This window comes from Polyergus mexicanus, unplaced genomic scaffold (assembly GCF_030449975.1).
Source record: "Polyergus mexicanus isolate NDT 795.1 unplaced genomic scaffold, iyPolMexi1.0 SCAF_26, whole genome shotgun sequence".
Taxonomy (NCBI): domain Eukaryota; kingdom Metazoa; phylum Arthropoda; class Insecta; order Hymenoptera; family Formicidae; genus Polyergus; species Polyergus mexicanus.
The window spans coordinates 2,918,247-2,945,955 of record NW_027223346.1 but is presented as its reverse complement, the minus strand read 5'-3'; the positions used below and the strand labels follow the sequence as shown (position 1 = coordinate 2,945,955).

Here is a 27,709-nt window from a genome sequence, read left to right as displayed (position 1 = left end):
CTGAAAAAGCGGGCTAAAAGAACGTAAAAGTTAGAAACAAAGACATTAAAACTAATAAAAAGAAAACGAATGAAATAGTAAGCGGCAGTTTTGCATGCAACCGTTACGTTAAACTCTGACCACCATTAAATGTACATTCTTTAACATTTATTCTTTGACTTTTGTTATGCAATTTATACATGTAAACGTTATGCGTATCAATATTCAATTCACGAACAGGACTCATCTCAACAAACGCGCGGGGATCAATTTCGGTATATCAATTGCATTCGCATAAATTAAGATGAATAAAACAAGGGCATCGCGCGAACAGAGCGAAATTCAACGGATGTATGCAAATTTCATCGCCATATTCTTCGCACACGTGACAATATACATTAGAATTTTGGAATGAAATTGGAAGCGGATATATTGTAAGAGCACAGTCGCAATGAGAAGCGTAGGTTCGGTCATCGAATCGAATAAACACCTGTCGATATCCATTCGAAGCGACGTACGCTATCTCTGTGAGCCATCGAACAGAAGAGGACAAGGGTATATTAGATATAGGAGCAGGAGCAGCGAGGATGATTCGGTTAGTAAGTTAGTGCGAATACCCACAGAGGTCTGAGAAGTAGTCAATAGCTGTTTGTACTGATTGGTAGCTTTGAGTGAGACGCAGCGGTTTCGTAGCTTGGCGCAGACCGAGTTTCTAGCTGTTGTTAGACTCACAGCCTTCATGATGCTCTTGTCCCAAGCGATGCTGGCCTCGAGCATGTAAAGCGCCATAGCGAGCTGCGCCGATGTATGTGCACGCGCGGTTGCCTCTCGCCAGGTATTCAGACCCCGTGGTGTCGTTTCCTCCGGCGGTGCAGGTGTCTGGTTATTCTGCTCGGAATTATTCGAATTGTTTGCGTTGGCGGCCGCCGCCTGTTCCGCCTTAAGAGCCGCCAGGTTGGGATCTCCGGTACTACGCAATTATGATTACCAATTTAATTATAGACTTGCTGATTAAATAATTCAATTTAAATGCTAATTGTTTTAATAATAGTAACACAAGATATACTAATTAATCGAATTCCATTCAACAAGAAGAAAGAAATTCATTTGTGTACGCGTGTATCTATGTTAATGAGATCATCTTTAAAGATCTTTTCTGCAAAATATATTATTATTTTTTTTTTATTACAAAATGTCATAAAAATTATGATATAATGATAGCATAAAATAAAAATAATAATTAAGAGATGTTATCTTACCAAACGCCTAAAGGTGGTTTCAAGTATCTTCTTTCTATAGCCGCCTCCAAGGAAAGTAACCTTTGTCGTGCCTGTTCGACTGCGCTGATCTTTTCCATTTCATTCAACTTTTCGATTTCCTCGGCTTCCTCGGTTCCCGCTCGCGGTGGAAGTTTCCAGCCTTTGACTTGCATGCTAGCATTAGCTACTTTGTCTTCAAGGGCTTCCACCTGTTCCAAGAGCTGGGCATCTACGCGTAGCGCAACCTGTTCGCTCCAGTCGCTCAGATTATCGGGCTTCGGAATTGGCGTGTCAGGATCGTCCGGTTCCGCTTGAAGTTCCGTTGCGACGTTGTTACCAGAATCAACATTAATTTTACCTGTTACAGCCAGGAAAGATTCCATCGTTGCCCATGTTGTGCGCTTCAATTCCTTCTCACGGACGCCACGTGAATGTAGATGCTCGAGGAGTTCTTGGAACGTGTCGACATCTGTTATCCTCCACCAGCCATATCTTAGATCTGTAAATCCATTTGAAAAATTGGAAAACACAATCATATATCTACGTATATACGTATTTGGCTGTCCCAAAGTACCCTTAACAACATTCGTGAGCAAGTAAAGTACAGTAAACTGAACAGAAAAGTCCTGTAGCATTTTTTTCTATAACGCTTAATAAAGGAGTTATTATTGAGTAAAGTCTGGCCAATCAGCGTCGATCTTTAGCTGCGCGCCTGGTAGTGTGCGTGAGCGTTCCGTCGCTACGGCAACGCATACTAACAGACGGGCGACTCACTGACATGTGTCCGGCTAAAAATCGGCGCTGATTGACCAGACTTTACTCAATAATAACTCCTTTATTAAGCGTTATAGAAAAAAACAAGACTTTTCTGTTCAGTTTACTGTGCTCTACCTGCGCTCATGAGCATTGTTAAGGCTGCTTTGGAACCCTGTATACGCATTCTTATTCTAATGTTCGCGAATTAATTTACCTTTCGGTACCGGCTTGGCTTCACCAGGAGGCGGTAAACCATGCACCTTCAAATATTCTAATTGTACTGCCTCATCTTGAGTCAAAATCAGGGGCGCTGGACTATCGCATCTATCGTAATTGGGACTGGCTGGTGGCGGGAATACGGGAATCCTCAACTCGGTCGGTTCGGCTATGCCAAAGATTTGCTTAGTGCTAGGTCCCGGAGTATCACACGTTTCTCGCGGTAAGATGGAAAACCAATTAGGCTCAGTGCTATTGCTGCTGTCTGAAATAATCGACATAACTAATATTTATTAAAAATATTGAAGAGTCTGTTCTAGATATGAGGATTTATAAAAACTCACTAGAAATGAAGGAACCGTTGAGTTCTTTCCCGTTGTGCAAATTATTGATGTGGTTGAACTTGTCGCCATTCGGTATCGTTTCAACGATCTTGTCTTCCATTGTTTTCATTAGAGGTTTGGTATCTTCGTCCATCTCCTCATTCTCCTTCTTTATTTTCTCGGTTTTCACATCGATATCCATACTGATCACTTCCGTCTCCTGCTTTATTTCCTCAGATGTGACATTCGTCTTCGCATCTGTCATCGTACCATCAATATCATTGTTCCTGTTCCTTTTCTCCTCTTCTACTTCGGAATTTCCCGAACCACAGTTTTGCATAGGTTCCTTTTTATAATTGATCTCGTCTACTTCGGATTTCACCTTATCACCACAGTGAGGTTTCATCTCCACATCCTGTTCGTTCAAATTATGCTTCTTTTCATCCTTGACCTCGTTCGGCGCTTCATTCTCGCGATTTTCACAATTCTTGTTTTCGTTTTCTGGTTTCTTCTTGGGTTTCTCTTCTATCGGCATATTTTTGTACTTTTCGTCTAGTTCGGCTTGGAGTTCGAGAATTTCCGGCTCGGCGCTCTCCATTGCTTCCACGAAGATGCCGCCGGCGGATGCCAATTCCCAATATCTCCTCCAATACCTGTCTTGGCCGAAGATATGCGCCCGGAGTTGCTTCGATGAACTGTTCAACTTTTGCAATTGCTCCTCCGATTGTTTCAATAGTTTATCCAATTTCTTACCCAATTCTTCACCAGACAGATTTTTGTCCTCCTCCTAAACAGGTTTGAATTTTGTTTACACATAATGTAAAATAAATTTTCAAGCCAAGTAAATTAATGCTTTCTAATACCTCTTCCGGTTGAGTGCCTTCGCTTTCGTTCTCGGACATGTCTTCTACTTCATCTTCGTGGTGAATCTCGTCCGGCGTAGGCGTCGTACCCACAGCAGTCGATGTAGTATTACTTTCTTCCTCGCCTTCCTTTTTCTCGATAGTAATTGTGTCGCCAATCTTATTCACAATGACGCCCACAGCCTCCATCCGGACTTTTCGACCATGTAATTGTCTAAGTCTATGTAAACGAGATGTAACAAGAATAAAGAATATTATCAAGACAGCTTAAAAAGAAAACAATATTTAATTTTTAAATAATTGAATATTTTTAAATAAAATAGATTATTTAAATCGTAATATATTTTTGATAAACAATGTTCTTTATCATAGATTAACAGCTTTTAATATTATTATTCCATCTATCTCAACTTTTGTTCGACCATTTCCTCACATATAATGCAACTTACTTTCTAATCTTAGTATCCAATACGAATCTCTCCTTCCTCAACTGAGCCACCGTCTCTAGGCTACCCTCTATCTGTCTGATCACAGCCTTATTTTGCAGCAGCTCATTACAGAGAAAAGCGAGCATCTGCGCTTTATGCGTCGCGTTCAACGCTAGGAAAGGCTTATCCCGCAATCTTTCCGACATTCTCCATGTTTCGTTGTTATGTAAATGCTCGTAGAACTGCGCGTTCTTTCCCGAGCAGGTTGAAGCGTAATCGCCGCCGTTCTGATGATGATCGGCAAACTTCTTGTCGCGCTCACGTTCAAGGCACACCCCCGTCAAAGCCTTCACTTCGCCGGTCGCATTCGCGTACAGATAAATTCGCAGAACTTCACTGATATTGGCGTGAGTGATGTCAGCTTGACGTAAACTTTGACCCAAGCCCGTGGTGTGTCTGGCCGGTTGCGGAATTCCTGGATCTTCGATGGCGCACACCAATAGATGTGTCATAACTGACAGCATCTCCTCCTCGGCTTCCTCATCGTTGAGAAGAGCGAGTTGAAGACTCTTAAGACTCGGTAGCGACTCCATATCTAGAAAAAGAAACGGTAATAACGCGATAAATCCTAAATAAAATAACAAATGGTCTTATTCTGACATGTATGTGTCACATTAAACGTTCTCACCGAATCCCAAAGTCTCCCCGAAATTGTGTAGAAATTCAAAGACCATGACAATGTCCGCGAACGCTTGTCCAGAGAGCTTAAGTCCAGGTATTCTTTTGAGTTCTGGCAGTGATCTATGATCTGAAAAATTGCACACTCGTTAGTCAGAAACGCGCAAACTTGACGTTTAAGTTTCCAACTCATTACGTGACGTAGTACTGGCAATGTTCTCATCACATGAGATCGATCGAATCTTTTGTTCGCGCACCTGTCAGCTCCATATCCTCGACGGGCTTGCGAATTTGTTCGATCAACTCCATCTCGATTCTCCTCTGCTCCGCCCGCTTTTCCTTCGTCGCTATTCTTTCAGCCCTGACCTCCAAGCGTTTCTTCTCCTTTTCCTCCATCTTCCGACGATTTTCCAGTGCTCGCACCAAAGCCATATGTTGCCTCCTTCTTTCCCTTTCCTACGATCGTTGTTCATTGTTACAGTAACACGTATGTGAAATTAATTAACGTGCTCATGCAGATAATGTCGAATCAAGACAAAATTATACGAAGACGACGAATGTAGTGTACGAAGACTCTCCGTTGCCAAAAAAGCGTAGTATGTATGTGGAGTGGAAAATCATGAAAGAAGCTACTACTTTCTAAAAATATTATTGTTCGGTGAGCACTTTGAGTGAACTTCCTCGAAAACGATATATTTAAAAAAATTATTAAACGTTTCTCTCACAGAGGGAGAGTGCGCTACACTTTTTTGAGCGTTTATTGTACGTATAACGTGTATTTAATTGTTTGCACAAATAAATATTCTAATTGAATGATAAATATACATAATCTCTTAATGATTTTCCACTCCGTATTTGTGGTACGTACAGGTAATAGGACAAACTATACTACCGTCCCAAATACTCTTCCACGCACTACATATTACGAAGATTATCGTCAAACGGATGCATTGATAATCATATAGGAGGAATCATACGGCCCATCGCGGGTACTGTTTTTCTTATATCGCGAAGAGAAAACCGTGCAAAATAGATCTAATGTCACTCGAACTACTCGAGCGTTTCTCTTTCAATCTTGAAGTTTTTAAAAATCTCAAGGTTTTTCTATCAAATATCATTAACATAAGGCAAAATAAACGAGAAATCTGTTTTCCAAGCACTAAACTTGGAACAATGTCTATCTTTACAGGATGTAAGCTTGTGAACTGTAATGATCGTGAAAGCTGAAGCAGATGCCAATTGAGTAAGATGCGACTATCGCAATTTTAGACAAAAATGATGTGCGTTAACGTAACATGAATCGCGTCCGTATAGAGGCAGTTACATTAGATTTCCAGCTCATCAAGACTCGAGAAAATGTAACGCATGAACCGAATTGTTCAGTTGCAGTTCACCGCAGTTTGTGATGTAACGCAAAGCCAATGGTAACTGTGTGAGTTAGTTGCGAGAGCGATTATTAATTCGTTACTATCGTTCCGTTGGATGCTAGATTGGGTATATGACATACCAGCTCGACGGTGTAGAGCATCTCGCGCTGCTTGGTGAGCTCCTGCATGTACATCTGCGGCACAAAACACATCCACAATCCACTAATGCTCGAAACACCACTACGCTCCATCTAACAATCTTTCTCGCTCTCTAACGTATAGACGTTCTCTACTCTTATCAGCTATCTTTCTGTCACACAGTTAAACCGTGCAGAGTACGGTCGATCTTCTCGCGACAAGATTGTTGGATAATGCGCGCCAATTTATTTTTTCCTGGATTTAGAAGTAAAGCAAAAGCGCTAAATGATAGCGGAGTGTCTCATCTTCATCTTTGCAAATTTACAATCAATCATATCTGTCAAATATGGACTTATCTTGGCAAAAAACTTGATGCGGGATATCGTGTAAAATAAAAACTTTGCAAATTTTTATCCGAAATTCATCAGATAGTCTCTATTCTATGATTAAAACTTATAACGATGAAGATTGAACATTCTATATATGGTATGCGATGAATTATACTTTCTCGAAAATGATATATTAATCGCATTAGCAATTTTGTTTTTTCTTGTTGACGAATAAATAATGAGTTAGATTGTTAGAACTATAGATCTAAAATAGAATGTTAGATCTTTGCAAGTAAATATCTACAATGTAAATTGAATACTAATCGCTAAAGTGACAAGTAAATGTAATGATCCTATACTTCCGTATATATTAAATGTGTATATCAGTTTTTATATATAATTACAATTTAATTTTGCTTATAATAGTTTTATATCATTTTCATTCGTAATTCGTTTACAGTATTCCAAATAATAATAAGAACTCTGAGAGTTTCTTGTTATCAAAACAGGACACAGTATCTTAAAATAATGGCATCAATAAATCTTAATAAAGAATAATTTTTTTCAACAGTATTACAGTTAATTGATGGTACATATTTTTTAAACATAGAAAAGAGATCATGATATACAATTTTAATTAAATTTAATAAAAAAAAAAAAAAAAAAAAAAACTTGGACTTTACAATAATTTTAGAATATTAAATATTTTAAATTAGCTTTATACATATAGATCATATTGTAGATAATATTTATTTTCTAGATTAAATGAAAAGAGTAAAGTATAATTTTTAATTTGCGATGTTGAAATTTAATAAATAAATTTTAAAGAATATTATTCAAATATTACTACGGAAAAGTAGCATGCAAATTACACACAAAATTTCCACTACTAGTAAAAATACTATTTCTAGGATATATCTTGTGTTTAAGTGCAAGTAAAATCAAATTTATAATTGTAATAGATCAATTTATAATTGCGCTAGTGATTAATAAATATTTAAAATATTTATATTTTGTATACATTCTTCTTTTCTCGACAAACAAAGCTTTCTTTTTATTCCACTGCTATGCAAAATAGAAAATCTTCGATCTTATATCGTAAAAATAAACGAGAAATGACACAGACGATAAAAGTAAAACGGAACTTCTACATCTACGAGATACATAATCGCACACACACACACCCACACACATACACATCACACACACACACACACACGCACACGCTAATCTACAGCGACGACACGATTGATGACAAACAATTCATATTAAATCAAGAACTCACCTGTTCCTTCAGCATGACCGCTTGCTGCCGTTTTAATTCTCGTTCCTAAGAAATTAAAAATTCTTTAATAAAATCCTGTGGAAACACACGATAATACGTGATCATTCGCGCTCATGTAGTATTTTATGTTTAACGGGATAATTGAAGAAGAACAGGACAAGCATTAACATAATAATGATTATTGAATTACCTGTTGCTTCCTTTGTTGTTCTTCCAGTCGCATCTTCTCCACCTCTTCCTGCCGTTTTTTCCGCGCCTGCGTACATGCCATACACACATCACTCGCATCCGTAATCATATTTATAAGAAGGAAACTTAAGCAATTTTGACCTCGTTCGCAGAATTACTCGAAATTTACGACAAGAGAAAGAGACATTGTTCCGGCGAACGAACAAAACTATTATCTCGTTACTGATAATTAACCGATTAACTGGACTGCTAATTAATATCCTTTATTAATCGTCAGCGACGATCGAGAGGGTTGCAAGAGCCAATGATGCTATTCAATTTTGTTACTACAGAGATCATATTTCGGTTTAAATCTGATACAAAATAATTAAATTTTTCTTTACAATTATATATTATTTGATATTTATTGATTACACTTGAGGAGCAAATCTATATAAATAATAAATAATAATTATCTTATTAGAATGTACATGTATATGCAATCTGCATGACATTAAAGTGTTAGGTTAGGTTACCTAACCTAATATTTTACCTTGTAAAATAATTTTTAGAAATATTTGTCAATTTTTTTAAATTTTATATTATGTAAAGTTGCAGGAAATACATTATAGAAACACATTGCAATTCTCAAGAGTTCATTTTCAGATTTACTTGTTGCATCAATGTGAAAGTTTTATTGACATTTGTAAATATGTGTCATGTGGAAGAGATTAAGATAATTATTATTTTTTTTTTTTTTTTAAACGTCCATCTCTCGATCCTCGCTTTATGATCTTCCCGATTTTACGATTGCATTTCTTGTTTTTTGAATGGAAATAGATTCTCGCCGACGGGCAACTCGACGAATAGCTAGAGCTCGACAAGTTTGTTTTATTCGTGGGGGATAATTTTCTTCCACGTAGTTTTCATTTTGATTTCGTGACGTTCGTAGTGTAATTGTAATTCGAAGGCTACGTGTGAAAAGCGATGTCTAAGTAGCACAGATCAATAACAGGGTTAAGCACTACTCTAGAATTCGGGAATGTAGCCGGATAAATTAATATATGAGTGGTTGTATTCTAATGACACATTATTCGAATTTGAAGTCAATCCTTCCTTAATGCAAATTTCATGAATGGGCTCAGTGCTTTTTAATATTCAATAAAATGACATTTAATTAAACATCGAAGTTCTGATTAAGCTCACTTTGAATTTAAATCAGAAATAAGATCTTTCTTTTATAAATTTGCATCCCTTTCTATATATATATACACAGGGTGTCCTATTTTAATCTTCTCAGGCAAATATTTCAAAAACCAAGACCGGAAGAGAAAAATGTTTCAGACAAAAGTTGTTTGGTTTCGAGGGGGCCATAAGATGGTACCATTGGTTTGACCTTGGAAAATCATTTGAAGGTCATGTGAAGGTCAACTTTAAAATCTTAAATAGGAACCCCCATTTTTTATTTAGTATTCTTGTAGCTGACATCGAGAGCTTTCCAAAATACTATAATAAAGTATTTTTTCATTAAGTACTTTTTGAGTTATTTTATATCTTAATCTGACATATTTTGATATAAAAAATAAAATATTTCGTAAAATATTCAGTTTTCGATAATCTTACCGTAATACTTTTATATACAGAATAATGAGACAAATTAATTAGTGCCAAAAAAAAACAAATAATTGTTTAAAAAAATACATTGTAAATAATTTTCTTAAAAACAATTTTTTTTTTTTATACTAATTGATTTGTCTCATTATTCTGTACATAGAAGTATTGCGGTAAGAGTATCAAAAACTAAATAATTTTCCGAGATATTTAATTTTTTATATCAAAATATGTCAGATTAAAATATACAATAACTCCAAAAGTACTTAATAAAAAATACTTGATTATAGTGTTTTGGAAAGCTCTCGATGTCAGCTACAAGAATATTAAATAAAAAATGGGGCTTTCCATTTAAGATTTTAAAGTTGACCTTCACATGACCTTCAAATGATTTTCCAAGATCAAATCATTGTCACCGTCTTATGGCCCCCTCGAAACCAAACAACTTTTGTCTGAAACATTTTTCTCTTCCGGGCTTGGTTTTTGAGATATTTGCCTGAGGAGATTAAAATGGGACACCCTGTATATATATATATATATATATATATATATATATATATATATATATTACTTTATAGAGGTTAGTTTACTGTAGATTATGTCAGTTTTTACTGAGCTTCAAATTGCAAATCGCATCCTTCCCGACTACGCTCATGCTTAAATTCTAAATCTGTATCTCTACTTCGGGGAAAAAAATACGCGCATAGTTAACTTTTGTTCCCGTCGACTCGGCAACCGATCACCGCACCCTCGTGGATTCTTTATCATCGGGTATGCTCATCGAAATGTCGCAGTCGCGGAATAACGCACGCTCAGTTTCTACATACCGATAATCATTGCATATTAAATCAGCGCAATTGGTCCTCAAAAATCCTCGTATAAACAGAGAGAGAGAGATAGATAGATAGATAGATAGATAGATAGATAGAGAAAGAGAGAGAGAGAGAGAAAGAGTAGCAAAAAGGCATGCGAGATTTAATATAAGACTCTACCAAGAAAGTAGAATGGCGCGCGTACACGCCAATACAGAGCAGCCAAGCATAATGAAGAACTCGCTCGTAAATGATCGAATTGTGAATTAATTATATATACTTAATTATTATATAAATATATAGAAGAAAGACTATAAGATTTATAACACGAGAGAGAGAGAGAGATAGCGTTATATGTGAAAACCAACACCATTATAAAAGACCGTAGAGAAGAAGAAGAACACGTGAAAAATGTGAAAAACCTTAGCCGCGCATGCAAGGAGCCAAGCAAATATACTCGCCTATGTATGCACATAATTATATCAATGGTACGTATATATGTACCATCGTTCAAAAGCTGATAAAACATTAGGCTAATATGTTGTTTCACCTATGAATATAAAATATCACAGTAGATAATACATAATATATAGAAAGTATATATATATATATATATTTATAAATATATATAAGAGTATACGTATATAACAATTAAATTGAGTAAGTATATTTATTACGCGAATTCACGTGTGTCGCTTTATCGTTCGCAGTACAATAAAAAGGTAAAGGAGAGCTTTCAAATATATATTTCGTGTAGCGAATACTCGAATATACTCATAGAGACAGGTGTTCGAGAAATATGGCATGCTGGATAATCATGTAGCTAGCTGTTATTTTGTATAGTGACAGGAGAAGCTATAGGCACAGGATAGCATTGCGACAGTCGGTTCATATATATTATCATATTTATATATCGTGCCTACGAATATATCGTCAGCCTCAACGTGCCTCGATCACAGTGTCAATCTAATATCCCGTGATTCTCGATGGATCGCACTTTCCCGTCGTCAATTTCGGAAAAGATTACGCTTGCCAACGAGAACTCGAGATTGACACACATCAATAGTTTCTCTTTACAATTTCTCGGCGGATTTCGGATTTCTTTTCCGGAAATTTATTCTCTTATTAATAAATTAATAATAACGAACGTAGATGTATCGTGTGTATTGTAAATTTTGAAGTTCCATTGAATATTAAAAAAAAAAAAAAAAAAAAAAGGAAGAAGAAGAAGAAGAAGAAGAAGAATGCTGAAGATTAAACTCGTTAAAAGTAACGATTCTCATATGAAAAGGGAATAAGCATCTATTTCATAGGAATGTTTTCAAAAAATTTATTCATCACATCCTTATTAAAAATTATTCACGATTGGCAAAAATATAATTGTTTCTTCAATTTGTAAACGTGTGAGTTTAATCAAGTAAATCATCTAACATTAAAAAAAATTAAAAACTCCGAAAATTCTCCGAAATCCGCTTGGCCAGAACGAAGAGAATCGGCCAATCCGCTGATCGTGTTTAATCCTACGGAAGCACGGTGGTGAGCATCTATATGCATGTATATGTGTGTGTGTGTGTGTGTGTGTGTGTGTGTGTGTGTGTGTGTACATGTTCTGTATCTTCCCGTTTTATCACTACGTGATGTAATGGGATAGTGGGCGCGGGGGTGCTCCGATAATTCGCGCGACGCCAGTCACAGGTTCGTCTCTTCACCTCGGCGAAAAGTTTCGAATATTATAATGAGAGAGCTCAAAGAGAATCGTGAAACGGATTATGGAAAAATATCGCGAAACTTGTAGCGTCCGACATTGAAGACTTTGAGATAGACCGGAATTTTGTGCACCAATCTAAAACGTGATCTACAAATGGTCTGTTTTATAGCTTCAAGTTGACAAATCAGGTAAATTCATCAGATAAATTAGTCGCAAGCTTTTCATTTTTTTCATTAAAACAATTTGTGTGTTATTATTTGACTACAAACGTGTTTTGAAGAGATGACAAGGAACTGACGTAAAATGATAAAATTCATAGAATATTTCGCGCCACCTGGCGCGAATACACGTAAAATCGCGGTTCGCGAGCGGGTGTACTCACCCGCTTCCGTTAAATCTTACCTCCAGGGATCTCTTCGCCCTTCTCACAAATCGTATCCGGATCGCGGGAGATATTGAAGCGAAAATTGGAGAGACAGGGAGATCCGGAAGAGTAATAACGATTCTCACAAGACAATATGACAACATTCATTAGTGAATATGATGTGGATTCGATAATGGATTCAAGTGATGTATAATGTTCGGATATCGAGCTTCGAGATATCGCGTAAAGGAGGAATCAATGGGGCTACGAGAGAGGAAGCGGGCAAGATCGGGACAAACAAGATGATTCGAGGGAGGGTTCAGGGGATGCGTCATACGACATCTTACCTCCAGAAGTTCCTGATTCTGCGTCTGGGTCTGTGCCTGCTGGATATTGTCCGGCGGCGCATTGATCGTGGTCGTCGTGCCGGTCGACGTAGCGGTAGACGACGGGTTCAATGAGGAGGTGAGCGACACCGTCGGCTGCGTGGACGACGTCAAGCCCACCGACGCCGGCGGTAGGGTCAAGGTAGGATAAGGTGGCGGAGGCGGCGGCAGCACTACTGGTGGTACGATCTGCATCTGTGGTGGCACCACGACCACGCCAGAGGCCAACGGAGACGGCGTCGTCGTAATCGTAGTCGTGGTCGTCGTCGTCGTCGTCGTCATTGTCATCGTCGACGGCGTGCAGAGCGTCGTCGACGCGAGGGACGACGACATGGACGACGGTGGCTTCTTCGACGGCACATCCTCGACGTCCGACTGCTGCATCACGTCCCGGTTACGCCAGCTCTCGGCGATGCTCTCGCGATTCTTCCAGATGGTTGCGACCGTACTGCTCGCAAGACCCAGCTCGCGAGCCACATCGCTCTTACTTTTGCCGCGCTCGATCTCTTGGATGATCTTCATTTTCTGCTTGATCGTGAACGCGAGCCGCTTTCGACCCTGCGTTGGTAGTGGTTTCAGGGATGCCCAATATATAATCGATCGCGTTAATCGAAAGGAAGATGGTCGTTTAACGACCACATGCGACAACAGGCCGGCTCGCGATCGATCGATTGATGATAGGGATTGGAACGCGACGATACGCGGAGGTCACTTTAGGCGAATACCGGTCATTCCGTCTACGAGTAATAATTTTGAAGCTCAAATAGATCATAATATATGAAAAATGAAATCATATGAGAGTAAAATTAATATTTTTCTCTTTCTCTCTTACATACACAAGATATATAAATAATATTCCTTTCCGAGATTAAAATATCAAATCTAAAATTTCTCGCTATCGAATAATTTACGCGTGAGTAAAATTAAACAATAAAATAATATTATCGAAAAATTAATTCTACAAGCGCATTAGTTTTTCCGCGTTATTATCGCCTTCGCATTAATTGCTTTAGTAGTCGCGATTTTATGAACTCCGCGCGTCGTCTTTAAAAAGACTAAAATATATATAATTTCGATAAAGCCAATTTCAGATACTATAAGCACATGAAAGCGGTTAACGACTTAAAAGGAAACACGCGCGATATGTACTTATTAATAATTATAAATACATTAAATAAATAGAAAATAATTCTTCGACTATTTTTCGAATAATGTTTTACACAACGTAACAGCAACACAATAACACACATAAAATAATATCGTTTTTAATTAACATCAATATCTTACTAAATTATACCAATTAATTAATCCCTCTAAATGCAATATGCATCGATAACGTACATTTGTTTCACATATTCCTTCTACGTCCCAGGGTAAAAAAAAAAAACGATTAGGATCGCTTATATACGATCTGGGCATCCCTATTTCTCGCGCGTTCTCCACTACATGTGAACTTCACGTGTAGCTACAGTTACTACACTATCGTGTCGTCTGACGTCTCCTTCAAATTTTGCACGGACTCTGTGTGTATGTTCGGGCAAGTGATGTGCGTGTGGATGTGGAATGCGTGTGTGAATGCGAGGGAAGAGATGAACGAACGAGTGACAGTGATTGAGGGGGATAGGACGGTAATCTGGCTTGCGCGAAGGATTCCGCGATGGGTGGTTTTGGAGGACTATCACAATGGATGGACTTTTGAAATCTCTACAATCTCGCGCGCCTCTACTTCGTTGAGATTTTTCCTTGCGGAGAAAAATTTTCGATAGTATTTTCATATTAGTACTCTAATATATTATAATATATCTTTAGGTATGAGATTTTAATTTAAATTTAAAATTTTAAAGGAATCCGATGTGCGCCGGATGAGAAATGTTTCTCAGCAAAAATGAGAAAATTCTTCATTTAATTTCGATTTTTCGACACTTAGGACCTTACACGGTTAAAAGAGAAATATGAATAATTGTACACTTTATTTCCATTTCTATGGCTAACGCATAGAAATGGAGAAAGATCAATTAAAATCATAATTTTAATTAAAAAATAAATGTTAGATACAGTCCGTCCTTTGTATCTTATTACGTTATATTTTAATATCATATATGCTTTCTTGTAACATAAATTTTCCTCTGTCAAAAGCGCAATTCTTCATTACATATAATTGCTTATCGTCATTATTCGCGATCAAGCAGATGCAAAATGATCAGAAGTAAAATATATCAACGATACCTCTCTCTCTCTCTCTCTCTCTGTATTTACAAAAACGTCAAGCAGTATCGATTGAAAACGCATGGAATTGTTTAAAAACACATCAAATGTCGCGCACAGAATTTTGAAATTTAAATCAATACTGGCATCCATATTAATTTATTCGCGATTCTTACATTCAAAGTTAAAAAATTCAACTTTTGTGTATTTTTGAACATACGCCAAAAAGATGTAGTTGACCATAAAAGAGAAAGAGAAATAAAACTTTTATTCCTCTTGTTAAATAATCTGGATATATAAAAAAATCTCAGCGCAACTTTTTTCTATTTTTCTTGTTCTTTTTTTTTTTTATGATAATTGTTTAATTGATAAAGAAAATGAAATCGTCGCTCAGTCGTCAACGAATTTTAGAATGGGCAAACGCTCAAAGCTAACAATAATTTGGCAAAATTAGAAAAGAGTAAAAATCAAATAAAAGACAGGTGGGAGGACATGCTGGGTTCTCCTGTCACTATCGCTAGCGGTTATTTTGGTTGGCTAAAGGTGTCTCATGTGTCCTGGGACAATAGGGGGTTGTAAGAGGGCTTGTTGAACGGATATATAGTATAAAAGAGTTTTTCTATACAAGAATATTCATTAAAAGAGATCGTATAATATGTATATATAGATAGATGTGTATATATATATATATATATATATATATATATATATATATATATATGAAGATAATATATATATGTATATATATATATATATATATATATATATAAATACGACACACACAGAGAGAGCATGCGACACGCACGACAGGTGGACAAAATACAAAAAAACATAGGTATCCCAAATAGAATAAGAGAACAGTTTTTCTTTTGTGTTTGAATGAAACAACGAGATCGAGACAAACGTGAAGGAAATTCGGTGCTAGATGTTGACTTACCTCGAGCAGCTGCTGAGTTCTGATCTCCCGTTCCCGTCTCACGGCTTCCTGTCGTTCCGTCTTCTCCTGCTCTTTAATAAGCCTACGGTGAATGAGGATATCATTAAGTTTGCGTTATACCCACAAGCGATAAAAATGCTCGAACAAATCATTAATCAAGTTTCGCTCGCAACTATATGTTCATAAATTTTACGAATGCGAAATCAAGTTCTGTATTAATATAGTAATCCGCGACATTCGGATTGTCGAGTTTTCATTCGCGATAGTATTTACTGTTACACGTATGCAATAATCTTAAAGCCGAAGAGATTAATGCGCGCTAATTAAACACCAATGTGTTGCAATCCTGAAACTCCGCTTTAAATAATAAAATTCGATACAGCGCGGCAAGTGAGTAAATAACCGCTTTTATAGCGAGATTAGCACTTCAATAAACTTTATGATTTATTATTTCGGTTATTATCGGCAATTATTAATTTTTCGTAATTTTATAAAGTGATTAAAATCAGATAATAATTTAATATATATTGATTCCTATCTCTATGTTTTAACATAAATCTTTTGTCTTCTTAAAAATTTCTTTGTCTTCTTAGAAACTTTTTGAAAATGTTATTTTGGTAATTTTGCTGTTGGGTAACAAGAATAAAAATCGTATATTAAAAAGTTTATATTTTGCATAATCGAATGCCTCACCTAATTTGTTCTTTGTGCCGTAATGCTTCTTCCTTCGCGACCTTTTTGGCATAAGCCAGCTTGTCTCTCTCGTACTGATTATTCGTTCGTCCGTCTCTGAAGCTACTAGCCACTTTCAGCTCCTCTAATCTCCTCGCTACTTCTTGGGCGCCGAGTCTGACGAACTCAGCCTCCGCCAGACCCATCGTTGGCTGCAGAAATTCTCCGACCAACGGACGCGACGAAAACGAGAAATTGGCGGTCGTTAACTCGGCAGGATTCTGATGCTCCAGAAACTTAAATCAGATAAACATCTTTCAAAAAAGAGCCGAATAATCTAACCAATCTAACTTTTATTTCTCTTTCAGTACATTATTTTCTTATTTTATGTAGCGACATAGATAGCACGATAATAAAAAAAGCAATGACAGATAGTTTAGCAAAGTATTTTCAAACTTTCAACAGCTTTATACGAATCATTTTTGATAACGTACTCCATTAGCAGTAGTAATATGTCGCAACCAACCTTCACTAGATCGGGACTGCTCCTAAAAGTTTTCCCGCAAGGACTGTAATACGACACGTCGCCTTTTATCACTCCCGTCTTCCCCAGCCCCTTGATAACCGTTTCACGCTTCCAGCCGCGCTCCAGCGGCATTTGGAGGTCTCTCTCGCTGGGCCTGAGCTTCCTCCTTTTCGCGCTAGGTGTACCTTCCGCATTATCGTCATCGGTATCCGTGACAACATCGGTGTTACTGCCGCTCTCGCTGGTCACGTCCATATTACTCTCCTCTCCCGAGACCTCCAATAACTTGTTTCTCATTTTTTCCTGCAAAGATTTCTATATAGAATGAATGGTTTTAGTGCGAAATCATAAGTAAAAAAAGAAAAAAAAAAAAAAAAAGAAAAACGAACATGACTCCTCGCCCACGAAGCACGAATTGGTCGAGGTCGCTTCTTCTTCTGTATCTTCGTTAGCAAGTGATAGTACTTTAACAAAAGATAATCCGTAAGGATGTATAAAAATTAGATAATTACAAAAGTCAGAATTTAAAAAAAAAAAAAAAAAAAAAAAAAAAAAAATTAATTATCGCAGCAATAACGCATCAATTATAACGTGCCAAAATTAACAGCGATAATAAAAAATCTCGTTTGAATTCCGTGGCGCCTTAGTTTTACCTGATGTTTGTCGTCATTTTGGCTGGCGGTCGCGGAAGCGTGCATTTGGTGCGCCAGTATATTCGTTTTCAGCAACGATACTTGGTGAGACAATGGCACACTTGGATCCAAGGTCGGGGTGGGTTTTATCCCTAAAGCTCTGCTCTGGGCCAGCAGCGACGCTACCGTGTTTTTCTTGGGCTTCGACACACCGCGACCGAGATTTCGCGGCCTACCGTCCTTGTGGTGGGTGGCAGTGCTCGCACTTTCGCTTTCCTCGCTACCGCTACTCGGCCGTTGTGGCGAATCCGCGGCGGCAAAAAATTGCGCTAAGGATGGACTAGGCGACGCCGGAACCGGTACCGAATTCTGCGGCACTCTTCTCGGCTTAGGTCCAGGTTTTCGTCTCGCTGTGATAATTCGAACAGTTATAGTTTGGTCAATAAAATTAAATTTCTTTAGAAAAAAATTGGTTTCTCCGAAAAATAAAAAGGATAAATTTTTACCTCATCCTCTGAAAAATAATTTAGTTTAAAAAGAACTAACTTTTCCAGTGAAGTTCTCGACTTACGTTTTCACTTTTGTGTATGAATGTAATAAATAGTGAATGTCTTGGCAGCTTTTAGAAACAGTATAGATAAAACTTACAGAATAGACGAAATAGAGCAATTACTAATTCTATGGGTTATCTCCTTTCCCCTTCTTATAGTTACTAAATTAAATAATTTTATTTCGGTATTTTAGATTTGACAATTAATTTATTAATTTAATATTAATTTTAGTTTATATCAATTTACTTCAATTACTGCTCGTAAATCCTGTAACAAATTTTTGAAAGATCGACTTTAAGAGATGTAGAAATTCAAAGGGATGAATTGAGATAACATTTACGAAAATATTATCAACTTTCTACCTTCCTATTTCAAAACAGTTTCTCCATTGAATAAAAACATGCAATATTTCTACGCCTTACAATAATTTTTTTAAAACGACAACGACCGGAAACAAGTCGCACCGCGCCGCATTTGTTTTACTTACATGTTCGATCGGAGGCAAGTAATGACTGGCTTAAATTACTGAGCTGACTGAGCGGCTGACTACAAGAAATTGACGAGCTATTATTCGTCGTGGCGGGTTTCAGAGAGAGATTTAGGGGCGCGTCCGCATCGTTGACGTTGTTGTTGGCGTTGCTGCTACTGCTGCTGCTGCTGCTACTACTAGTATACGTTGGAGGTACCGACAGAACGGAGCCATTAGTCGAATGAGCCGGTAGTTTGATCACTTCTACTCGATCCACTGAATCTCTGTACTCGTTCGAGTCGGTCTAAGAAAAGATAGAATGAATAATAATTATGCAATGTACTGCGCATTACAAGTTTTTATATCAAATATAAAATATGCGTTATATTTAGCGTTATTAATTAGCTTTCTCAAGAGAGTATTGATAGTATTATCATTCATAAAAAGTATAAATTATATAGGGTGTCTACTGAAATCTTGTAAAAAAATTCCCTGATCTTCCAGGTATTTTTGTTCAAAATTCCAGGTAAAAAGAATATTTTAAAGATTTTTTGGTACACAATTTTCTCAAATAAATTTTTTTATTATACGCGTTTTCTAATGTTTTTCACTCATACAAAGGAAAAACACAAAACACTTTAAGTTTCAAGTGCTAAATTTTTACAATGTACTAAAAAAAAATTGAATAGCTTTCGTTAAGATAAATTTTTTTTACTTGCATAACATTTTTATTTTTTATCACTAAAAATTAAAACAAAGAATATATATAGGTAAGAGAGAATTTAATTTTTAAATTTCCTGAGTTCCATAAAATTTCATAAGAATTCCCTGATTTCTTCAGATACAAAAATATTCCCTGAGAATTCCCAGTTTTTTATGTTTTTCCAGGGCGTAAACACCCTGTTATATAAATGACAAATATATAATGTATTATAACTCCTTATATAATTTTATGCAATTAGGTATTTTAAAATCACGATAAATGCGAATGGCGTCTGAACGTACTCCCGTGCGATTATATTTTCTCGGTTCCATCATCAACGACGAGGATGACGTCGTGTTTGTCTGATGCGCGCTAAGAGCAGGGACGGGCGGCGGATGTACGCTGACGCTGGGAGTGTCCAAGGATATTGTCTTCTTCCTGCCGCGGTTTGTCGTCCCGGGAATCTTCGGGCCGACTATACTCGACGTATATTTGATAATCTCCGTATCGGGAGGTAGACGCACACCTCCCAATATACTGCTAGGATCACTGGAAAAAATGTCATTATTTATCTTCAGCAACAATTGGGACGAATAAAATTATGCGATAACGAGAAAAAATATCTCAAATAATGAAAATTACGAATAAAATTTTATTAAAGTCTCTATAATCTGGGCTTACAGTTAATATAAATATTCTTAAATTGTGTAAATTGCGTGCGTATCGTAAAACGTTATAAAGCAAATCTATTAATATATATTCACCTTCCTTCCTTCGTGGAACTGTCTCGCAATAAGAAAAATGATAGCGTGAAAGATAATTCTACAGTCTTGTACTATATACGTTGTTACAATTAGAAACACGCAAGGTTCTCACCTGACGACATTCGTTTGCGAATTTGGTGTACTGCTGACCGGGGTGCTATGATGAGAGGATGTCACCGGTACCTGAGTGGACACAGGTAGACTACTGCTCGTCATACTCGGCGTCGTTGAGCTACTACTGCTAGCTGGTGTCTTGTGACTTTTGCTTGACTTAGCTGTTTGGTCGTAAAAACATACACAACAGTGAAGATCTCGAATTTATGTAATTTAAATTGTCACCGAAAAATGTCCGCATTCTCGTCTCAATACAAGATCGGCGATTGTCGCGGAAGTAAGTTACAAACTTTCATAAGTCTAGTTTCAAGTTCTTATCTCATTAACAACTAATTTCGTTTATAACTCGAAAGTTGAAGAGAAATAAGAGCGACTCTAGAATTATATTATTGTTACTTGGAATATAAATGGCAAGATATAAAACGATAAAATATTCATAAATATACAAAATAGAAGATAATTATAATAATAAATTAGAAGAACAAATATTGGATGATTGCATAAGTTCGTGCCCGATTTTCATAGATGGCATTAAGTTACTGCATGGCGGAGTTCTATTGTTTTCGTGTGGTAATTGTTGCTTATACCGAATAGATGACGTTGTCTTATGTCAATTTAGCGTCAGACATTGTTCAGATAAGTCCATTTGTGCATAAGAGAAATCATTAAAAATGGAGAACGAAAAGGTGCATTCGCGGCATGTAATGCTATATGAATTTCGAAAAGGCGTGAGTGTTGGGATTGCACAAAAAAATATTCAAAGCGTTTATTTGGACCGCGTTCCTGCTCTCCGAACAATCAAAAAGTGGTTTGGCAGATTTCGAAATGGTGATTTCAACATGGAGGATCAACCCCGTTCTGGACGGCCTTCTGGCATCGATGATGACATTGTGCATGCCTTAGTGGAAAGAAACCCAAGGATTACAACTGAGGATATTGCTGAGAGGCTGAACATCGATAATTCAACCGCTTTTCGTCATTTAAAAAAGCTTGGATACATTTCCAAGCTTGATACGTGGGTGCCGCATCTCCTGACTGAAAGGAATAAGCTGCAGGAAAACTGCAGGAGTTGCAATGGAAAATTCTGCAGCACCCGCCAGATTCTCCAGATATTGCGCCTTCAGATTTTTATCCGTTCCGGTCTTTGCAGAATAGTTTAAATGGCAAGAATCTCAATTCCGAGGAAGCTGTCGAAAACCACCTTACAAACTTTTTTCAAGAAAAACCAAGTTCTTTCTTCAAAAATGGAATCGACAAGCTTATAGATGGTTGGAAAAGCATTGTAGAAAAGAATGGAGACTATATAATTGATTAATAAAAGTGTTATCTCTAAAATATAATCTATTGAAGTTTATATTTAAATCGGGCACGAACTTATGCAATCATCCAATATGTAAAATGTAGAAGAAAGAATATATTAACTTGGACAAATTTTAGGAATATAAAAAAACATAACAAGTCCAGGAATTAAAAATCATATTTCGCGGAGTATATTGTCGCACAAGTTTAAGCCGTTAAAAAGAAACAAGACTTTTAAGGATATATGTGGTCCGACTATTCCGAGTAACGTTGTTATTTCGAAAGGACTCGATGATCGAGGATTAAGCGTACGAAGGCGGACAGTTTCTCGAGCATCGTATCATGAAATGTTGGCGATCGTTATTACTTACACTTACTGGACTTGTGGGACGAGAGGGACGGGGGATTAAGTAGAGAGGCGGGATAGGGCGGCAGGAGGCTCTCGGTACCGGGCGGAAATCCAGGGAGTCCTGCTGCTCCTTGTAGCCTCGCGATGTAGTCCTGCGCCGCCAGATGAGAGGCCATTGTCCACCATGCGCTGGCTGCTGGATTGATGCCTACAATATGAACGAATGCCTTCGTGCGTTTCGTAAATCCGCTCGATCCGTAAAATTCGATCTTAAACTGCGGCTCGACGTGGCTCGATTCTTATATTCACAACGAGATATAAAGGATAACTTTTTTTACAACGTAATCGTGTAAATAAACAAGTTCAATGTGTATCGCGACAAAGTAATACGTAGATAAATAAAAGATGTAATAAATATTTCTAATCCTTTCGTAAAAAAATACAACTGACTTTAGATGAAAATTTAGGATCTCTAATAATATTTATTTAAATCAGCGTTCGCGCATAAACATTACAATTATTTATCATTGATCTATATCGATTATCGATAAAAATGTATAGTCTACGGAAATTTTAAATACTTATCCAATTGATAATTTTGGCAACTTAAAATATAAAGCATCGTTGTGTGAAATATTTTTGATTGAGCCCTTGCCAAATTTAACGGCATTCCGCTACGTTTATTACACATGTCGCGTTCAATGTTAGTCAAACCATCCCAAATAATCACGAAAACAGCTTTGTAAGAAACACGCTACCAAGAAGAAGCAATGTTTATTTCCGTATTTATGACGTGTAGAGGCCATGGTAATCGACGAAACTTTAGAAACGGATTATAATCTCACGCGGAAGAAGAACAGAACGAAAGCAAGAATAAGGGGGAGTAAAGAACGAGGGTTGAGGGAAAATTTACTTACCCAAACTTGCAGCTTGACTGGCAGCCACGCTGAGTGTACCAAGGCTACTGTGGGGATACGGAGATGGGGGTGGCGCCGAGGCTGGTGTGTGACCCCCGAAGCCAGGCGCAGAACCCCCCCGGCCCAGAATAGCGTAAGCCGACGGCAAATGGTGGGCCCCCAAGCCATAACCACCCGGTATCCCACCGAAAAGCGACGACGCCGCGCTGTCGCCTCGGGGCCAATATGCTAAAATTAAAATCGAAGAAATTTAAATGTGAACGAGGCTATGAATTTGTCGTATCCTTACTTATGTGTTACATATATTTTGTGTGTGTGTGTGTGTGTGTGTATGTATTCGTGGGTCGATAAATAATAGAGATAACTCGAATCAACGACATTATTTCGAGAAAGCGCGTTAATGTTTAAAAGGATGTTTGTGTACGAGCAAAATCAATAAGATTGACAATATATCGATTATGCGATATATTGTAATCTGAAGCGGAACATCAATTTAGAAAATTTGAAAAATATCCATTGTAGCGAGAATCAATTTGCGAAACAATCTAAACGGCATTGTAATCTCTATTCCCTATGACCTATGACACAAAGTCATTCGTGCTTTGTGAAAACCAATTTCATGTTATTTCATTCAATGATACTGATCCCTTCAATTCTGTCATATTGCGCGAACAGTGCGCGATAACTGTTTTATATAGATCGGTGCGCACATTGATCCTAACTTACTATTAGTGCGTCATTAATTAATTACCTGGGAACTATATATGCCATTTGTTTTCATGATAATATGCCTAATATATTAAAGTAATAGTTTATTATTGCGCTCTATCGTGCAAAACAAAATATAATAAAAAATAAATATATTGCTTGTTGAGAAATGATTTCGTTACACGTGCAACGTAAATGTTTTGCAACAAAAAGCGCAGAAATACATGGTGATAATTTTGTAGAATATTTCTCCGTCAACATGGAATATTTTAAACATTCGAAATAAAGCAAAAATAATCGCAATAAGCGCGAATAAATTCTCTTCATTCATGATTATGTATATTTACTCGAATTAAATGTGTACAGAGATACTAAAATAAGCCAGTCTTCGTTCCTTTTAATTCTATTTGTAATCGACCTATCTCTCAAATCGCATTATCATGTTAACTGTTATGCGCGTTGTTAATAACGATAACCAAGTGCTTTGCAACGCAATAGCGGATAAGTAATGTAATTGAGTAAATCGTGCATGCGCGTTATAATTTTAGAAATTAAGCGTACGATGAAAATAATTCGCGGATACCAAGAACTTGTTACAATAACATCAGTTGTACTGGCATTAACAGAAACTAGCCATTCTTTTCAAACGCTCTATATGTATAAGAGTTAAAGTTAACATTCAAATATAAAAAAAATATTAATTTCTTTATTCTTTTTCTCTCTTTTTACAACCCCACAATTTATCTCTAAAAAAAAAAAACGAAAGAAAACGTTTCTTCAAGAAGAAGACTAAAGAAAATTTTTTTCTATCGTTTAAGAATGTATGTGTCATATGTCGAAACATTGATGAGAATTTCATTCAGATTATTCTATTATTTCTTCTGAGTGTGAAAAACCTGAGCACAATTAAACGGTTTAGAAATTATTTAAGCTTAAAGTTAGTATTGATTTTTATGGAAAATCTCGTAGCACTTATCGATAAATATGGAGAGAGAGAGAGAGAGAGAGAGAAAAAAAACACATCGACGAAGTAAAAATTTTCACATATATTAAGAAAACTCTGCTAAATATTTGTGCAAAACTTGATTTACAATTAGATTCACTTATTACTCGTTTAAAAGTTATTTACTAGAAATTGTAGAAAAATATTATCTCTCTCTTTTCCGCAAATTACTCGTCTTTTTTTTTTTTTTTTTTTGCAGTTGATTTCAGGGATAAAAAAAAAATATTGATTACGACTATTTCCCTTTACAAAGACCTATTTATTTTGTGATACTTTAATTCTTTTCATAATTCAGATCTATTTATTTGAGTTTTCAAACAACGTAAAAAATGATCTTTTTTTTTTAATTTTGATAGTTTTTTTCGCTACTATTATATAGCCAAAACAAATATATTAGAGCACTATTGCACAAGCTTTTCTCTTGAAATTACAGTTTAATGAGCGAATTATCGCGAAAAGAAGCAAATTCTCAATCTCAGGGCGTTAGTTTTGCGGTACTCGATCATTCGCGTACAATTTATTGTTGCGAATGCCGGCGCAAATGTACCGTTGATTTTCTACGAGTGCGACGGCCTTGAGTAAGGCCGTGGCATTGAAATCCGAGCGGCGCTTTAATTTATACCGGTCGTTGAACTCTCCGCGCTCCGGCTTATACGACTACTTTAGCCAGTAAATAGCCATCGCAGCCGCCGTAGCCGCATAATAGTTTACCCGCATACGCATGTATTTACAATACAATAAATGGATGGACGAGACACGAGACGAGACGGATCAAAGTTTCATTCGTCGTCGATTATCCATCGATTTTTCATGATTCTTGAATAGTTTCGTAAAGATGTGAAGAAAGTTGCGAAAGAACGTTCGGTTCTCGCGAGACGCGCTACCGATTTCTCTTTCTTTGACGGAGCATTTTATAATTGGACTGTAAATAGTAATCACCGATGTAATCGTAATGGAGAATTAAATTGGCGCAGTTCCAAACAATAGCCAATGTTTTAAGATCGTGCGTAAGCAAAAATATAACGCGAACATTCTTTCATTAAGCTTTAATCGAGATTCGTAATTTAATTCACGATCGATTTCCTCAACAATGTAGTTCATGTCTCTCAGTCGCTCACCTCGATTGTTAGCGACGACCCTATATATAGCACAATTTTCTTTTCTTAATGATTTAACGACGGAAGGTCGTATCGTACCTTCCTCTTTAATATACATCCTTTAACAGCAATCCATTATTCGAACGCATTAATTGTGGCCATCATTTTCAGGTATATATATATATATATATTATATATATACAGGGTGTCCCATTTTAAACCCACTCAAATATCTCAGAAACACTGCGTTAAATCGAAAAATGTTTCAAACAAAAGTTGTGTGGCTTCAAGGGGGCCATAAGATGGTGACAATGATTTGACCTTGGAAAATCATTTGAAGGTCATGTGAAGGTCAACTTTAAAATCTTAAATGGAAACCCCCATTTTTTATTTAGTATTCTTGTAGCTGACATCGAGAGCTTTCCAAAACACTATAACTAAATGTTTTTCCATTAAGTACTTTTCGAGTTACAAGGCTTGAAAGTTACAGTACCGCCGGCATTAGCATTACCCAAGATGATCGGAGAACGATTCCGCCAATGAAGGCAAGATCGATGGTTGATCCAACCAATGAAGGCAAGATCGGTGGTTGATCCAACCAATCCAACCCTTCATTGGCGGAATCGTTCTCCGATCATCTTGGGTAATGCTAATGCCGGCGGTACTGTAACTTTCAAGCCTTGTAACTCGAAAAGTACTTAATGGAAAAACATTTAGTTATAGTGTTTTGGAAAGCTCTCGATGTCAGCTACAAGAATACTAAATAAAAAATGGGGGTTTCCATTTAAGATTTTAAAGTTGACCTTCACATGACCTTCAAGTGATTTTCCAAGGTCAAATCATTGTCACCATCTTATGGCCCCCTTGAAGCCACACAACTTTTGTTTGAAACATTTTTCGATTTAACGCAGTGTTTCTGAGATATTTGAGTGGGTCCTTTAAAATGGGACACCCTGTGTATATATATATATATATATATGTATATATATTTGTGTACACACACACAATATTGTGTTTGATGTTGATAACGTTGCCGTGCCAGAACTCGTAACGACAACCGATAAAATACGTTCGTTGGAAGAAGCGGTGGCGGCAACGGCGGGCGTATATTTGTGCATCTCATCATTACTTTTTCATTTGACGTGAAAGAACGTTAGCACATATTCATGCGTGACATGTGACCTATATCATTTGATGGAAATTACATTTATCGAGATAATATAGTGTAAATGGTATGGAGACGTGTAAAAACTGCCGTGTTTCGAATAAATCGATATAAATTTCGTCTAGATTGTCGTAATTATCATATATCGTACGTGTGAAAGAAATATGAAATACGAGAAACGTGTGAGATTAACGAGCATTGAATTACACTCGAGAGATATTTCTGCATTGAACTTGTTACATATAGTTTATACATTCTCCTGTCACTTATAATCTATCTCCTTGAATTTATAAGAGGAGTCTCGATATATTCCTCTAGTATTTCCGTCTATAGTTTATCATAAAGCGCAAGTTTATTTATAGATTAAATTGCAATAATTTGCATAATCTCATACATTTCCATAGTCATAAATTTTCATATTGAAAATCTCTCATTATACCGACAACTTGTAAATATTATCTTTATCGCTTTAGCATATTTAAATGTAATTTATCACGCAATGGATCTTAATATCAATCATTAATATCATAAATGTAAATCGTGTTAGAACATTACAATGATAATGTTTTTCATTTTCTACATGATTGTAAAACAATAAAGAGAGCAATATAATTATAGCATTGCACACACACATAAAATCTATATACATATAAGTACTTCTAAACTATCAATTATCGTAACATAGTTTATATTTTGCTATAATCGATAGTCATCTATGTCTACATAAGGTTAATTAGAATATTACAATGATCGACAAGCAGTAACGCCTGATGATATAATGACTCGCGTCTTTATATATTGAACAAAATATGGCTATCGGGTTATGAGTTTCGCGTGTGTAACACAAAAGAAGGCCTTTAATCCTGCGGTGCAATGCAATATTAAATGCAATGAACACTGACAGTACTCTGCGTTGATACCACTGCTT

At 36.7% G+C, this 27,709-nt stretch overlaps 1 protein-coding gene across 12 annotated transcripts in view; it reads right to left on the bottom strand.

Moving 5' to 3' along the window:
* Positions 1 to 27,709, bottom strand: part of LOC138943350 (bromodomain adjacent to zinc finger domain protein 2B) — a 157,309-nt gene that overhangs the window by 6,157 nt on the left and 123,443 nt on the right. For 3 of the 12 annotated variants that reach the window (XM_070314106.1, XM_070314108.1, XM_070314102.1), the window contains 23 exons: positions 22,809 to 23,036; positions 21,914 to 22,099; positions 20,242 to 20,404; positions 20,130 to 20,147; positions 19,668 to 19,914; positions 18,681 to 18,966; positions 17,664 to 18,052; positions 17,400 to 17,474; positions 17,011 to 17,325; positions 16,506 to 16,780; positions 15,813 to 15,894; positions 12,632 to 13,228; positions 7,812 to 7,877; positions 7,622 to 7,666; positions 6,010 to 6,063; positions 4,760 to 4,958; positions 4,513 to 4,632; positions 3,846 to 4,419; positions 3,397 to 3,616; positions 2,555 to 3,320; positions 2,209 to 2,493; positions 1,239 to 1,737; positions 601 to 949 (listed from right to left, as the gene is read on the bottom strand). In XM_070314106.1, coding sequence (XP_070170207.1) covers positions 601 to 949; positions 1,239 to 1,737; positions 2,209 to 2,493; positions 2,555 to 3,320; positions 3,397 to 3,616; positions 3,846 to 4,419; positions 4,513 to 4,632; positions 4,760 to 4,958; positions 6,010 to 6,063; positions 7,622 to 7,666; positions 7,812 to 7,877; positions 12,632 to 13,228; positions 15,813 to 15,894; positions 16,506 to 16,780; positions 17,011 to 17,325; positions 17,400 to 17,474; positions 17,664 to 18,052; positions 18,681 to 18,966; positions 19,668 to 19,914; positions 20,130 to 20,147; positions 20,242 to 20,404; positions 21,914 to 22,099; positions 22,809 to 23,036 — 6,038 coding nt within the window. The remainder of the gene's footprint in view (positions 1 to 600; positions 950 to 1,238; positions 1,738 to 2,208; positions 2,494 to 2,554; positions 3,321 to 3,396; positions 3,617 to 3,845; positions 4,420 to 4,512; positions 4,633 to 4,759; positions 4,959 to 6,009; positions 6,064 to 7,621; positions 7,667 to 7,811; positions 7,878 to 12,631; positions 13,229 to 15,812; positions 15,895 to 16,505; positions 16,781 to 17,010; positions 17,326 to 17,399; positions 17,475 to 17,663; positions 18,053 to 18,680; positions 18,967 to 19,667; positions 19,915 to 20,129; positions 20,148 to 20,241; positions 20,405 to 21,913; positions 22,100 to 22,808; positions 23,037 to 27,709) is intronic. The other 9 variants (XM_070314104.1, XM_070314103.1, XM_070314111.1 and 6 more) reach the window with 9 other exon arrangements.